This window comes from Cnephaeus nilssonii (genome assembly GCF_951640355.1).
Source record: "Cnephaeus nilssonii genome assembly, chromosome: 11".
NCBI lineage: Eukaryota > Metazoa > Chordata > Mammalia > Chiroptera > Vespertilionidae > Cnephaeus > Cnephaeus nilssonii.
Genome location: NC_137082.1, coordinates 59,187,245 through 59,201,124, shown reverse-complemented (window position 1 = coordinate 59,201,124; position 13,880 = coordinate 59,187,245). Strand labels below are relative to the sequence as shown.

At 37.2% G+C, this 13,880-nt stretch overlaps 1 protein-coding gene across 11 annotated transcripts in view; it reads left to right on the top strand.

The window, feature by feature from the left end:
• Positions 1-13,880, top strand: part of EPB41L3 (erythrocyte membrane protein band 4.1 like 3) — a 201,209-nt gene that overhangs the window by 137,401 nt on the left and 49,928 nt on the right. For all 11 annotated transcript variants that reach the window (XM_079784349.1, XM_079784351.1, XM_079784353.1 and 8 more), the window contains exons 4-5: positions 11,010-11,114; positions 12,318-12,360. In XM_079784349.1, the coding sequence (XP_079640475.1) occupies positions 11,010-11,114; positions 12,318-12,360 (148 nt within the window). The remainder of the gene's footprint in view (positions 1-11,009; positions 11,115-12,317; positions 12,361-13,880) is intronic.

Below are 13,880 nucleotides of genomic sequence, written 5' to 3'. Positions count from 1 at the left end.
TTGGCGATCAGGCCCGACTGAGGCGGCAGGGGGATGGGGAGGGGCCACTGGAGGTTGGCTGTCCCGCCCCGATTGGGGCCAATCAGGACTGACCAGCCGGGGGGAGTGGCTGCGGGAGGCTGGCTGTGGGAACGTACTGACCACCAGGGGGCAGCTCCTGTGTTGAGCATCTGCCCCTGGTGGTCAGTGCGCGTCATAGCGACTGGTTGACTGATCGTTTGGTTGTTCAGTTGTTCAGTCGCTTAGGCTTTTAAATATATAGATCTTATGTTTTGGCGTAGGATGTACCAAAATGTGCCAATATACCCAATACCTATTAAAAACCATGTTTTGTGTGTGTGTGTGTGTGTGTGTGTGTGTGTGTGTGTGTGTAAAAGATAATTGAATATACACTGATTTCTGAGAATACTATTTTCAACAGTTTTCTCGATTTAGTGAATTTTTGTTTTTCATGAGAGAAATGGGATGATTTGTTTTCTATGATTTCACTACAGAGAAGAAATAAGCTTTCAGTAGCATGTCAGTTTCTGTACCAAATTTCAGCGTTATAAATCCTAAATTTCTTTGGCTCCTTCTCAAAAAGGCCTACTAATAATCACATTTAGTGGTTATTAGGCAATATCGCTCTTCTGTGCTTTATCTTATTTAGTGCAACAACCTATGAGTGACTACTAATATCGTTTCCACTTTATAACGAAGACGGTGAAGCTGAGAAAGGTTAAATAACTTGTCCAGCCTCACAGAGCCAGCTACTTGTAGAACTGGGGCCCACCCTCGGGCTTCTGATATATATCTCACGTAAAACAGAATGGTGGGAAAACAAATTTATAATTGGTAGGGAAGTCTACTTTAAAGATGTTTAAATAATGCTAGATGAATTATCTGTAGATAATTTAGACATGGAAATCACTGTTTTGTTTTAAAACTTATCCAGACCAGGAAAGAAGAAAAACAAACAAACAAAATTTTTAAAAAGTGGCAGAATAGTTATTGATCTACTTACGAATGTGTGAAAGAAAAAACCATCATGTTTTTCTGAAAAGCTGATTCCTCATGAATTTAAAGAAAGGCCTGACAATATACGTAACATCTGGACTGAAGAAATTTGATTTCTGCCTCTCATGTCAGCCCTCTATGAATATGCTGCCTGGATCACATTTGGGATGAGTTCATAGGCTGGAAGATCCCATGGAGCCCTGCCCCTGTGGACAGGGATCCTGGCAGCAGTGGTGTGGATAATGGACTTTCTGCTGTGCCTATTACACTTGACATTGAAAGTACACTTGACCCAGAAAGTACAGAAAGGAAATAAACTCATGTGAGGCAGCTGGTGCCATGTACGGTCTTAGACCTTCCTCGCCTCAAACCTCCTTAAAGGGTTTATGCACTGTCGTCACGGATCAGGCACCATCATCTTTTGTTCCTGGGTTGACCACAGCCTGTTGGTATTTTCCAAATGTGGATTTAAAAAAAAATTTACTCTCCACTTAAATTTTAGGGAGGACTGTGTTAGAATGTTTTTCTGTCAAGAATCTGACCAAGAAAAAGGAAAATATGACTTAAACAGAGGCCCGGTGTCTGATTTGGGCTCAGGCTCTGGCCTCGATAGTTTGCTGAGCTCCTCAGATGCTCCTACACTCCACATAAATTGTGGTGCAATCATTTAGAAATAAAGAGAATTCCAGTTGACCTTTAAAAGTGAGGAAAATGGAAAATCATTCAGTGTGGAAAATGCAATTAGGGAAGGAAGCATGGGGAAAAAATGATGGCCTTTTACTTCAAGATTCATCCAAGATGATGTGAGGAGAAATTCTTTCTTTACGTTCATGCTAGAAGCATGTAATTAGCACACATGTCGAATGCCTGCTGTATTTAGGACACTCTATCAGGGACATTAAAAAGGGTGAACAGTAACTGTCCTCAGGAAGCAGAAATATGAGTTCACAAAATACAGAATACATGGAAAAATATTATTTCCAAAAGAAAGTCCACGGTCCATTTGAGGAAGATACCATGATGGAAAGAATAAGGACTTACAGTGGTCACACTCCCTCACATTACAAAGGAGCTGAAGTACGGGTATGAAAGTGCTGTCGATTTTCCTGGAAGTCCTCAGCGTCATCTGTATTTCCCTGTATGAACGTGATTGGTTTAAGCCTAAGCAATATAACAGGAGGCTTTTTTGTTCTTTCATTTTTCAGGGTGATAGTTTAAAGAAATGCACACGTAAAATTCTGAGGGGCCTTAAAGATATGCACACATCCCGATGTAGGTTTGGTCCTGGCCTTTCTCCCCCCCGCCTCCCCCCCCCTCCCCCGCCACACACACACACACACACACACACACACACACACACACACACACACACACACGAAGTAGGAACTGCTGATTAGCTCCTGTACTCAGGCACAAAGGCTTGCTGTGCCTCATTTTCTTCATGATTGTACTGCTCTGGATAGATAAGGACAGTTACCCATCTTCTAAGGCTGTATTGTTACACTTGCCTTTGCAAATTTCTCTGATTTCAGCGGTTAGCCTTCGCTGGAGGAGAGCCTCACAGGCTGATTCAGCGGTGGGAGACGGGAGAAAAACACATTCTGTTGAAGTCTTGGTACAACTTGTGCTCCTGCTTGTGCACTCACTGTCAGCAGCAGGGATTCAGAAATGATTTCTAGGACTTCAGTATCGAGGCAGTGCTCGCCTGGGAGAATGCCTGGCAGGTGTAGCTATCTCCAGGTCAGCTGTAACCCTAAGAGCTCCTCACTCAGACCCTCCCTGGGCTCAGTGCCCTGCGTTAGCTCCTCCCAGTCACTTCTCTGCCCTGCTAGGGAAGTGGCTAATGCTTCTGCTCTACTACACAAGAGGGAATCCGGATATTCCTTAATCTGCCTGGATCATTCTTTAGTCATGTAGCAGGTTCTTGAGTAAAAGTTTATCTTTTAGCTCCCTAAAGGGAAAATGCCCATCTTAAAAGCACAAAATTTACCATTAAAAACACTTCTATTTCATATACAGTGTGGAGCAAAAATACGTTTATAGTTGTTTGCTCTCATTTATTTCTGCATTTGGCTAATTATCATTTTTTGAGAACTTAAAATTTGTTGAAATGGGTAACTTAAGATTTTAAGTGTGTGTGTGTGTGTGTGTGTGTGTGTGTGTGTGTGTAAGTTTTATAATGCAGCTATGAGTGTGTTGGGCCTAAACTAAATATGAAAAAGTTACACATTTTCTCAAAAACATTGCTTTAGAGACCTCACATTTAAGAATGTTTGTTATAAATATAATTTAACCTAAAATGTACCTGACACCTTAAACCATACTTGCATAAATCTTCTGGGATCTTAAAAACATGCAGATGCCTTGGGCCCGACTTCAGATATTCTCATTTATTGGAACTGAGGTGGGTTCCTGGGCACCATTTTTTATTTTATTTATTTATTTTTAAATATATTTTATTGATTTTTTACAGAGAGGAAGGAAGAGGGATAGAGAGCCAGAAACATCGATGAGAGAGAAACATCGATCAGCTGCCTCCTGCACACCCCCCACTGGGGATGTGCCCGCAACCAAGGCACATGCCCTTGACCGGAATCAAACCTGGGACCTTTCAGTCCGCACGCTGACGCTCTATCCACTGAGCCAAACCGGTTTTGGCTGGGCACCATTTTTTAAATGCTTCCTGGGTCACAGTTGAAAACCAATAGTTTGAAAATATTTCTTCTATGACATTGATTATGATATGTTAGCAAGAAAAATCTTATGTAAAGTTTCATCAGGTTACCTTTTTCATCTCTTAATGGTATTTGACCAAAATGAGCGTCCATAAAAGATTAATTACAGGAGGCATGGTGCCACTGGAAATGTCTTTATAGCCAGGAGGGGTATCAGGTGAGTGCGCAGAGACAGCTGTGATACAAGGTTGAATGTGGAAAGTGCCCTCTTGGTGCTATAAAGGGCTGTAATGTCCAAAGTAGAGAGAAATCATATTTGGCTGGGAGGACAGGGAACGCTCTTAAGAAATGGCTCTGAGAAGTTTGTGAAGAAGGATGAGAGAGACTTGACAGGCAGAAGGCAAGGCAGAGCATTTGGACACATTTAGAGCATCATCAGAATGGGTAATAATTGTTCGGGATTGAAACACATCCAACCTATTTCAACCCAGGAGTTCATAGCGATAGTACCAAAAAAAAAAAAATCTAATTGGCGACTTTGGGACCATGCTAAAGAGCCAACTCATTACCTATCTTGAAATTGGATAAAGGGAAAGGAGTGAGCATTGATCCTGAATTCTGTCATCCAATTGTGTCACTGGATAAAAAATTCTGGCAAAGAAAAGTATCTCTTTATAGACACACTCCAGCTAATAAAGAGAGGGGGAATGATTAGTATTAGCATATTCCCATCTTGCAACCTCACCAGTGATTGCTGATATCACCAGAAAGGCAAGGTTCGATTTATGCCTGCTGATAAAATTACACAGTATCACTTACGAAAATCAGTTAAATTGGAATCTGATCAAGCTTCTAGATTTAACTACCATTTACAGGAAATATAGGAGACTGAAGAATGAGTTAAATTACACCGTGGAGATGCAAACAGCAAAGTGTAGACTGAGGGAAGTCTATAAGCCAATGGTTTGGTCTCTTAGACAAATTCATTTCAAGGGGAAAACCAATATAAAGGGGGAATTTGCAGTGTATGAACTTATCAAACAAACTGAAAAAAGGAAAGGAGATAATTGGGGAAGTTACATTACTGGCTAGGTATTTTATAACATGAAGGATTAATTGCTAATTTTGTTTAGATTTGATAAAGGTATTGAGATTACATTATTTAAGGAGTAGAGTTACATACTAAGACATATAAAGGTAATATTATTGGCTGAGATGCTTCACAATTAAGGGGGAGGGGGTGTTGAGTGGAACTATAGATGAACTAAGGAACTACAGATGAACCTCAAGGCATTTGTTGAAACTGGGTGGTGACTTTGCAGGGTTTCATTACACTATATTTTTAGTATGTTTGAAATTCCCCATATGAAAGTATGTTAAAATTAATTTTTATAAATTGCCCCTCTAAGTGGACAAATAAAAATGAACATGTTAATACAAACTTTCCAGGTGATGCTGGTTAATGACCCATATATTAAGAACCAGTGTTTTACAAACATTTTTGTAAAAATCTTGAATGACCTTTGACTTGTAGAAAGTTTCATTAATGCTGCAGAAAAGCTTATTTCAACTGCTGTATTTGAGTGGTGATGATAGACATATCCTCTTGAATTTAGTCCAGAGAAAGCCTCTGAACCTTAGCTAATGAATGCATCATTTCAATTGTTTGTAGTTTGGATTACTGGGTTGGGCAGTGTAGCTCATGAGGAATCGCTTTGATCTGTCGCCCTGCTCCTGTTCCTTACCAAATCTTCTTGGCTTAGCTCACAGGCATTTTAGACGTGAGGTTCCTGTGTGTGTGTGTGTGTGTGTGTGTGTGTGCGCGCGTGTGTGTGTGTGTGTGTGTGTGTGTGTGTGTGTGTGCGTGTGTACACCTGGGATGCAGGAGGATGGTAGCCTATCCTAGAGGTTATATGTGTTGTCACTTATGCTATTTAATTTTTTTAAATGTTTGCTCCTAACAAAATTTTTAAGCAAAGTAAAATCATTTGGAGTTTAACTTCATTTAATCTTCTGAAGTATTTGATAAATTATTTTTATTAACAATTTAAAATAAGACATTAAGTATTTTTGTCAGTATTTACCTTTTTAATTAATAGACTTTTTGAGCAATTTTAGGTTTACAGAAAAATTGAGCAGAAAGTTCTCATAAAACCCTCACACTGCCCTCTTCCTCTTCCCTCTTTCCCTATTTTTAACATTTTGCTTTAGGGTGCTATATTTGTTACAGTTGATGAACCAGTATTGGCACAAACTATTAACTGAAGTCCATAGTTTACATTAGGGTTCACTCTGTGTGTGGTACGTTCTATGGGGATTTTGACAAATATATAATGACATGTAGCCACCATTATAGTATCATACTAAGTAGTTTTACTGCCCTAAAAATTCTCTGTGCGTCATCTATTCATCCCTCCTTCCCCACGTAACCCTACCAACCACTGATCTTTCTGTTGTCTCCATAGTTCTGCCTTTTCCAGAATGTCATATAGTTGGAATTGTACAGTTTATAGCCTCTTCAGATTGGCATATTTCATTTAGTAATATGCATTTGAGGTCCCTCCATGTCTTTTCATGGCTTGATAGCTTATTTCATTTTTGTGCTAGGTAATATGCCATTGTCTGGATTGTACCTCAATTTATTTATCCATTCACCTAATGAAGGACATCTTAATTGCTTCCATGTTTTGAAACGTTGAATAAAATTGCTATAAACATTTGTGTACAGGTTTTTTCTATATACATAAATTTTCAACTCTTTTGTGTAAATATCAAAGAACTTGATGGTTAGATCATATAGTAAGAGTGTGTTTAATTTTGTAAGAAACTCCTAAACTGACTTCCAAAGTGTCTGCACCACCAGCCACTTTTATTTCCACCAGCAAGGAATAAAAGTGTCTGTTCCTCCACATCTTTGTCAGTATTTGGTGGTGTTTGTATTTTGAATTTTAGCTATATTATAGGTGTGTAAGGGTATCTTGTTTTAATTGCAATTTTTCTAAAACATATAATGTTGGAACATCTTTTGATTTTTTAATTTATTGATTTTAAAGAGAGGAAGGGGGGAAGAGAGAGACACAGAGAGAGAAACATTGATTTGTTGTTCCATTTATTTAAGCATTTGTTGGTTGCTTCTTGATTGTGCCCTCACTGGAGACGGAACCAGCAACCTTGGTGTATCAGGACCAGTGGTCGGCAAACTCATTAGTCAACAGAGCCAAATATCAACAGTACAACGATTGAAATTTCTTTTGAGAGCCAATTTTTTTAAACTTAAACTTCTTCTAACGCCACTTCTTCAAAATAGACTCGCCCAGGCCGTGGTATTTTGTGGAAGAGCCACACTCAAGGGGCCAAAGAGCCGCATGTGGCTCGTGAGCCGCAGTTTGCCGACCACGGCTCTAACCAATTGAGCTACCTGGCTAGGGCTGATGTTGAACGTATCTTTTCATGTACTTTTTTGACATCTTCTTTAGTGAGGCGTCTATTCAGATCTTCTGCCCATTTTTAAATTTTCTTGTTATTGAATTTTAAGAGTTTTTTGTGTATTTTGGATACCAGTACTTTATCATACATGTATTTGCAAATATTTCCTAGTCTGTGGCTTGTCTTTTTATTATCTTAAACTTTTTCTCTTTTGATGTACTTCTTTTAACACCCAATATTTTCATAAGTCAATTTGGAAATTTTTTCATTTAAAATAAAGAGCAAATTTAAATAATTAAAAATGAAAGTTGTTTAAATTTGCTAAGTTTATTATTCTTAGGATATAAAAGGTCTTTCAGATTGTTGGGCTGCAATATCCTCATTTACTCTATCAGAAACATAAATGCAATTTTTCACTAAAGAGGGTACAAAGAGGACAGTCCACCATTGTTTGGTTATCTTGGAAAGGGAAAACAACCTTTCAGGTTTGAGTGTTAATAGTGAATATAGTTCCATGAACTGCGGATGCCTTTGCGTCAGAGGCGTGTCTTAAAAACTAGTAAGAAACAACAAACAAGCCTTAAAAATGTTAATCTAACCAGGCTGGTGTTGCTCAGTGGTTGAGCACTGACCCATGAACCAGGAGGTCAAGGTTCAATTCCCAGTCAGGGCACATGCCTGGGTTGTAGGCCCAGGCCCCAGTGAAGAGAGGTGGGGAATGCAGGAGCCAGCTGATCAATGATTCTCTCTCATCACTGATGTTTCTCTCCCTCTCCCTTCCTCTCTCTGGAATCAATAAAAATATGTATTTTTTTAAAAATGTTAGTCTACTCTAGGTTAGGTAAATTATTCATTGATTTAGAATACCTCTGTCGATTTTAAAATCTACTCAATTTTTTACTCATTATGGCTGTGTATAAAGACAATAGGTTCCTAGAGTTGATGACTTAATGAACATCATTTATTTGGGAACCAGTATGATTTTTGCTTTAGTCACATGTTAGATGTTATTACCTGAAGTAGGGAATGATTGCAGAAGGGATCCAGTCCAGGGCTGGAAAATAGTCCCAGTTCCCTGTCTTCCATTCATTGGCAGCATCTTTCTCATCCCAGTGTGCAGAAGGATGCTGAAGCTGCCTCTGGGCTGCCTGGTAATGTTTGCCATGAGCAAAGCGAGCCGGTATAGCCTCAAGCCATGATCGTCTTGCTCCATCGAGTCTTATATCCTCACTCAAGAATGAGAAAATAAAGGCCCAAATATCTTAACACATTGTGCACCAGTAGTTTTATTGCTAACTTTACCCAGTGACCAGATAAGTTTCTATTGAACGAGTACAAAAAACGTTTTACAAAGTATCGTACTTTAAAAAGATATTAGCTTGTAAGAACATGTAATAAATAACTTCAAAATGCAATGGGTATTTAATTTTAGGGTGTGCCTTTAACATTTATGTAAAACACTGTGTAATATGAAAACACGAGAATGCTCGTGATCCGCCCGCAATGTGTTAAAAGGCTTTTCTAAGGTCATCCAGCTAGCTGCTGATTGTGGTGGTAATATTTAGCAGATAGGAATTTCATTGTTTACATATAACCATCAAAAAACATCTTTGGTATGAAGAATGCACCACTAAGAGATTGCCTTAAGAATTGTTCTTAAGATTTAATGTATTAACAATGACAAATATGAAAATTGATAAACTGTACATGCCAAAATAATAAGTACATATTCAGGAAAAGTGTTTAAAATATTCAGTAAGACAAAATCTATTCTAGTCAGGAGGTAACTATGAGTCATTAATAGAAATCAAATTGTGAGAAGCCAGAAAACTAAGAGCCACATAGAATAGTGGTCTGCGCTTGATCTAATCAATGTCACCTGTAAGACAAAAGGAAAAACAGCAGCCAGAAGACAGCTAATGAAAACAATGCCCAAGGCAGCTGATGACATTAAATAAATAAATAAATAAATAAATAAATAAGTCTTCCATTGAGGGCCTGGCTGTGGTCTGCTGGGTCAGAGGAGATAGGAGAAATGTGTATTTATTTGTGTTTGTTTTTACTCATTGAGAAAGTACTTGGCCAGACACTGATGTGTATTTGTGTGTTGTATGTGTAAATATTGTGGTCTAGCTAAAGCAAATTACGTAGTAAGCAGGAAATTGATGGCTAAAGAAAGAGCACATTGACACCATAAGAAGTGGTATATGTGCTCCTACAGCAGAAATGCCTAGTTCTACATTGCATGTTCTGCCATCTGTCAGTCACTTGGGCTGTAATAGCTGACGTTTGTGGAGTGCTTGATATGTGCTATCACTGGACCAAATTTGAGTACATCATTTTATTTTAATGTCAATTATTTCAAAAAAGTAGGCGGTATCATACACATTTTACAGAAGGTAAAACAGAGAAGTTCACATCCCTGCAAGAGACATAATGAACACTCAAACCCAGAGTTACCTGCTTAAAACTGCCTCTCTCATCTAACTTCTCTGAACTTCTGTGTTCTTATCTGGTAACTGGAGATAATACCAATAGAAGCATTGGAAGAACCAATATTTTTGTAAAAACTTTATAAATTGCTGAGCATTATTCAGAAATAATATGCTATTATCTATAAACAAGATTAAAACCAGTGAGCAGCATTTCATTATCATCCCACTTATTTCTATCCATTGAACAATGTTATGTAGTTTTGCTAACATATAATTTATTTTCATACACGATTAAACTTTCTTCAAATACATCATTGATTATTTAGCAAGCTACAATTAAAGCTTTACTTTTCTGTCATAAATGTATCCTTTTTCCCAAATAGTCATGTTTGAGGGGACTGAGTAATTAATTTCCAATATAATTACGGTTACATAGTAATACACACCATTTAGGGGTCTTCTGAATACTTACTATTTTGGCATGTACATTGTTTATCAATTTTCATATTTGTCATTGTCGGTACATTAAATCTTAAAGACAAATATGCTTAATGTATTAGATGAGAAATCTTGGTACTACACACACAAAAAATAGTTTAGCTTAATTGTTGCCAATTCATTTTAGAATCCAAGGCCATGTTGAAATACCTTTGAAGGATTAAATGAATATGATAATTGTGTATCACAGTAAATTAAACTGATGGATTTCCTCCCCCAGATGGCTACTTTTTTCCTTTCTCCAAATGACAGCTTAATGGCCAAAAATATAACATATACATTTATATCTTTTATTTATAAATTATAACTAAAATTGTTATATTTAATGGACATTTTGTTATGTTGAGTAGGAAGAATTTTTCTCAAATTAGGAGAATGTTGAATACTGTAATATAAAACTGAGGTTTGTGGCAAAAAACGAACAAAAATAAACTAATGAAGTTAGTTTAATGGGCTTTGGAAAGTGATTCATGGCTATAATTTTTAAGTAAGGATTGATAGAGAAAGTTTTAAGGGGAGGTCTAAGACAAGGGATAGGGTTCATTCTTCTCAGGCTCAGAATCTGGTAATATGGGAATTAAGTTTGGGTTTGTTGAAACATGGCTTTTGTTGGTCCTTGAATACTCTCTTTTACTGTTGGGATTTTTATATTTCACAAGATATTTGGGGCCTCCAAGCACCACATCGTTCCCAGCTACTTCTGTTAGAAATTACCTGCAGGTTAGCTGTACTTACTCAGGGACACTAATGATTTCTTGTTTATTGTAGGGACAGGCTCTTGCAGGTTTAGGTCCACTTCATTGAGCCTTTGTACTAGTGAAAAAGGAGGTGGTGAAGTGCGATCGCACTTGATCATCCATCCATCACTTACTGTATAGTTACAGCAAGCAGGATTTAAAGTTTTGCCTCTTTTTATTCATGGCAATTGAGAGAACTTTGTTGAGTGTGTTGACTTCTCTTTATGTTTTGTTCTCCATAGAAACGCTCCAGAGGCCAAGTGCTGTTTGATAAAGTATGTGAACATCTGAACTTGCTAGAAAAAGATTACTTTGGGCTTACATATCGAGATACTGAAAACCAGAAGGTGAGTAACTAAAAGCAGTACAAAATGCTAGTGTTCGAGCTGCTGCTCATTACTGCCAGAATGTGAACTAGAATTGAATTGGTAAATCTCCTCCACCTCTCCTCAAACTCCCACATTTACTACTGTGGGTCCCTAAATGCTATTGATCACCTTATTTCTTCATAAAGGAAATTATTAACAGCTTCCTTTAATCTCAAATATTGTGGAAACCATAAGACTATGTTTCTCTTCAGTTGTTTATGGTTCCAGGAAAGCATTTTATATGTTGCTTTTTTGTGATGATATATTTCAGTGGCTATGAGCCAATGAATATCAAACACATTGATACTTATATAGAAACCATGCTCGAGACTGCTCTCCTATCCTTAATTCATCTTATTATGCTTTCCATATTCTTGCCAAATCAGAATATGAGATGAGTTGTTGGCTGACCTGACACTTTTCTCATGTAGTTAGTAGGTATTTAATGTTTAATGCAATACCTCTGTAGACTCTACTCTCTTATACCTGAATAATGCAGTCTCTTCAGAGATTTGCCTCATGAATCCCCACAACTACCTGAACAATAAGGGAAAAGAAATTCTTTCCATCGTGTTGGTGTAGAAACTGAGTCACAGAAATTTTGTTCACAAATGTTACATGTTTTGGTGTTGTGCAGTGAATCCTATCTCCTGGATTCAGTGGACAATGTCTAACTTGACTATTAAACATCTGAGTGTTCTGATGAGGAAACTCTTAAATCTCAAGGAAGCATTCATTTGTTAGGAAAGTTTTCTAAGTAGGTGCCTGAGAATTTGTAATCACTGTGTGGGACTGAATGGCTGGGATAACATTGTGTCAAATTACATGTATCTTTAGTTTATTCTAGTAATTTGTTTAAACATAAAATCCACTGTTTTTTGGTTTTGGTTTTTATCTACTCTGTTTCTCTGCTAGCTTGAGTCCCTGAAGTCATTGATTGTAAAAGAAAAGAATTTTGTTAGAGTGAATTGTGGACACCACATTTTTTTCCCCACTAGACCAGTGCCTGGACCCTCGCAGGACCTGGCAAAGGGGCAGCAGATGTGGGGGAAGGGCCCAGCTTGGAGGGCCTTCCCGCAGCCACTCACTCTCAAATACACCGAGTGGGTGTCCCTGCCGGGTCAACATTGAGTCATGTTTACTCTTCTCTGATTCAAATTCAAGCTATTGTTTCCTTTTCAGAATTGGTTGGACCCTGCTAAGGAAATTAAAAAACAGATTCGAAGTAAGTTCTTTTGGATTATTATATGTGAAAATGTGAAGATTTTCAGAGTGAGGTTGTCTGAATTGGTAGCCCCTAATCGCATGGCTGGTGTGACTACAGTGTTTTGAAAAACAATAAAATCTCAAATATTTATCTTTGGCAGGTTAGTCTAGCTCAGATCTTATTTTTAATTATCACAACTCAGGAATAAAATAACTATGACTTTTGACTTATTCCCTTGCCTGTACACAGATGTGAAATGGGATTTAATCAAGTGATGCTCCAATTGGTACTTAATCATTTAAAAGTTCCAAACTTAATTATTACTGTTTCAAACTCTATATTAAAAGTGAAGCTAAAAGTAATAGTCATTTAATGATTTAGAAATGGAATAACAAGTGAGACTAAAGTTTACGGTGTGGTGACAACCTCTTTTCTTGGCCCCTAAAGACAAGTTGAGAAATGCATTTTACTTAGTGGATAAAACCATTGCATGAGCAACTCAAAAAATTGAAATACAAGTAGCTAATAAGTATTAAACATGTGCTAAATCTTACTAACAATTAAATGCAAATTAAAATGAGGCATAGTTCACCTATTCAGAGTAACAAGAGATTTTCAAAGTTTAATGATACCTTGAGCTCTAGCCCATTTGGCTCGGTGGATAGAGTGTCAGCCTACAGACTGAAGGGTCCCAGATTCAACTGTGGCCAAGGGCATATGCCCGGGTTGCTAGCTCGATCCCTAGTAGGGGGCATGCAGGAGGCAGCCAATCAATGATTCTCTCTCATCATTGATGTTCTCTCTCTTCCTCTTCCTTCCTCCCTGAAATCAATAAAAATATATTTAAGATAATAATAATAATACCTTGCACTGGCAATATGTAACCCAATTTGTAGAAATATAAATTGGTACAACCCTTTCAGAAGGCACTTTTTGAAAGTCTTTATAAAATTTAAAATGCGCTTACTCTTTAGCCTCCTAATTTTACTTACAGAAATTTATTCAGCATATGCAGAAGAGAAGAAAATGCATGTATTGTATGAAAGTTCATTATAATATAATTTGTAATAGCAGAAAACTAGAAGCAACATAATTTATCCATTTATAAAGAAATTATTAAGTCACTCAGGGAATTCCCATAACTTTAAATACTAAGCAGCTATTACATAGAATGAAGCAGAATAAATATGTCTTAGCTTTCATTAGTGAGACATTAATGAACTAATCATATTTTTATTATAATATAAAAGTTTACTAATCTTGTGTGAAATCATTGACTAATATATTTAAATTCTTCTTGGGAAATACGCTATTCTCTTTTATTATTTTTTAATTCTTTATTGTTTGAGACAGATCATATTTGTTTTTAAAAAGTTATGTATGTAACAGGGTTTGGAAAATTTTCTGAAGAGCACAAAAGATATTAACAGTAAATACCTCCAGAAATGGCATTGCAGTGTTGGAGGATGGAGAAAAAGGAATTTTAAAATGTTTATTTTTAACCTATTTTTATTTTTTATTTTTAACCCTCTTTTACC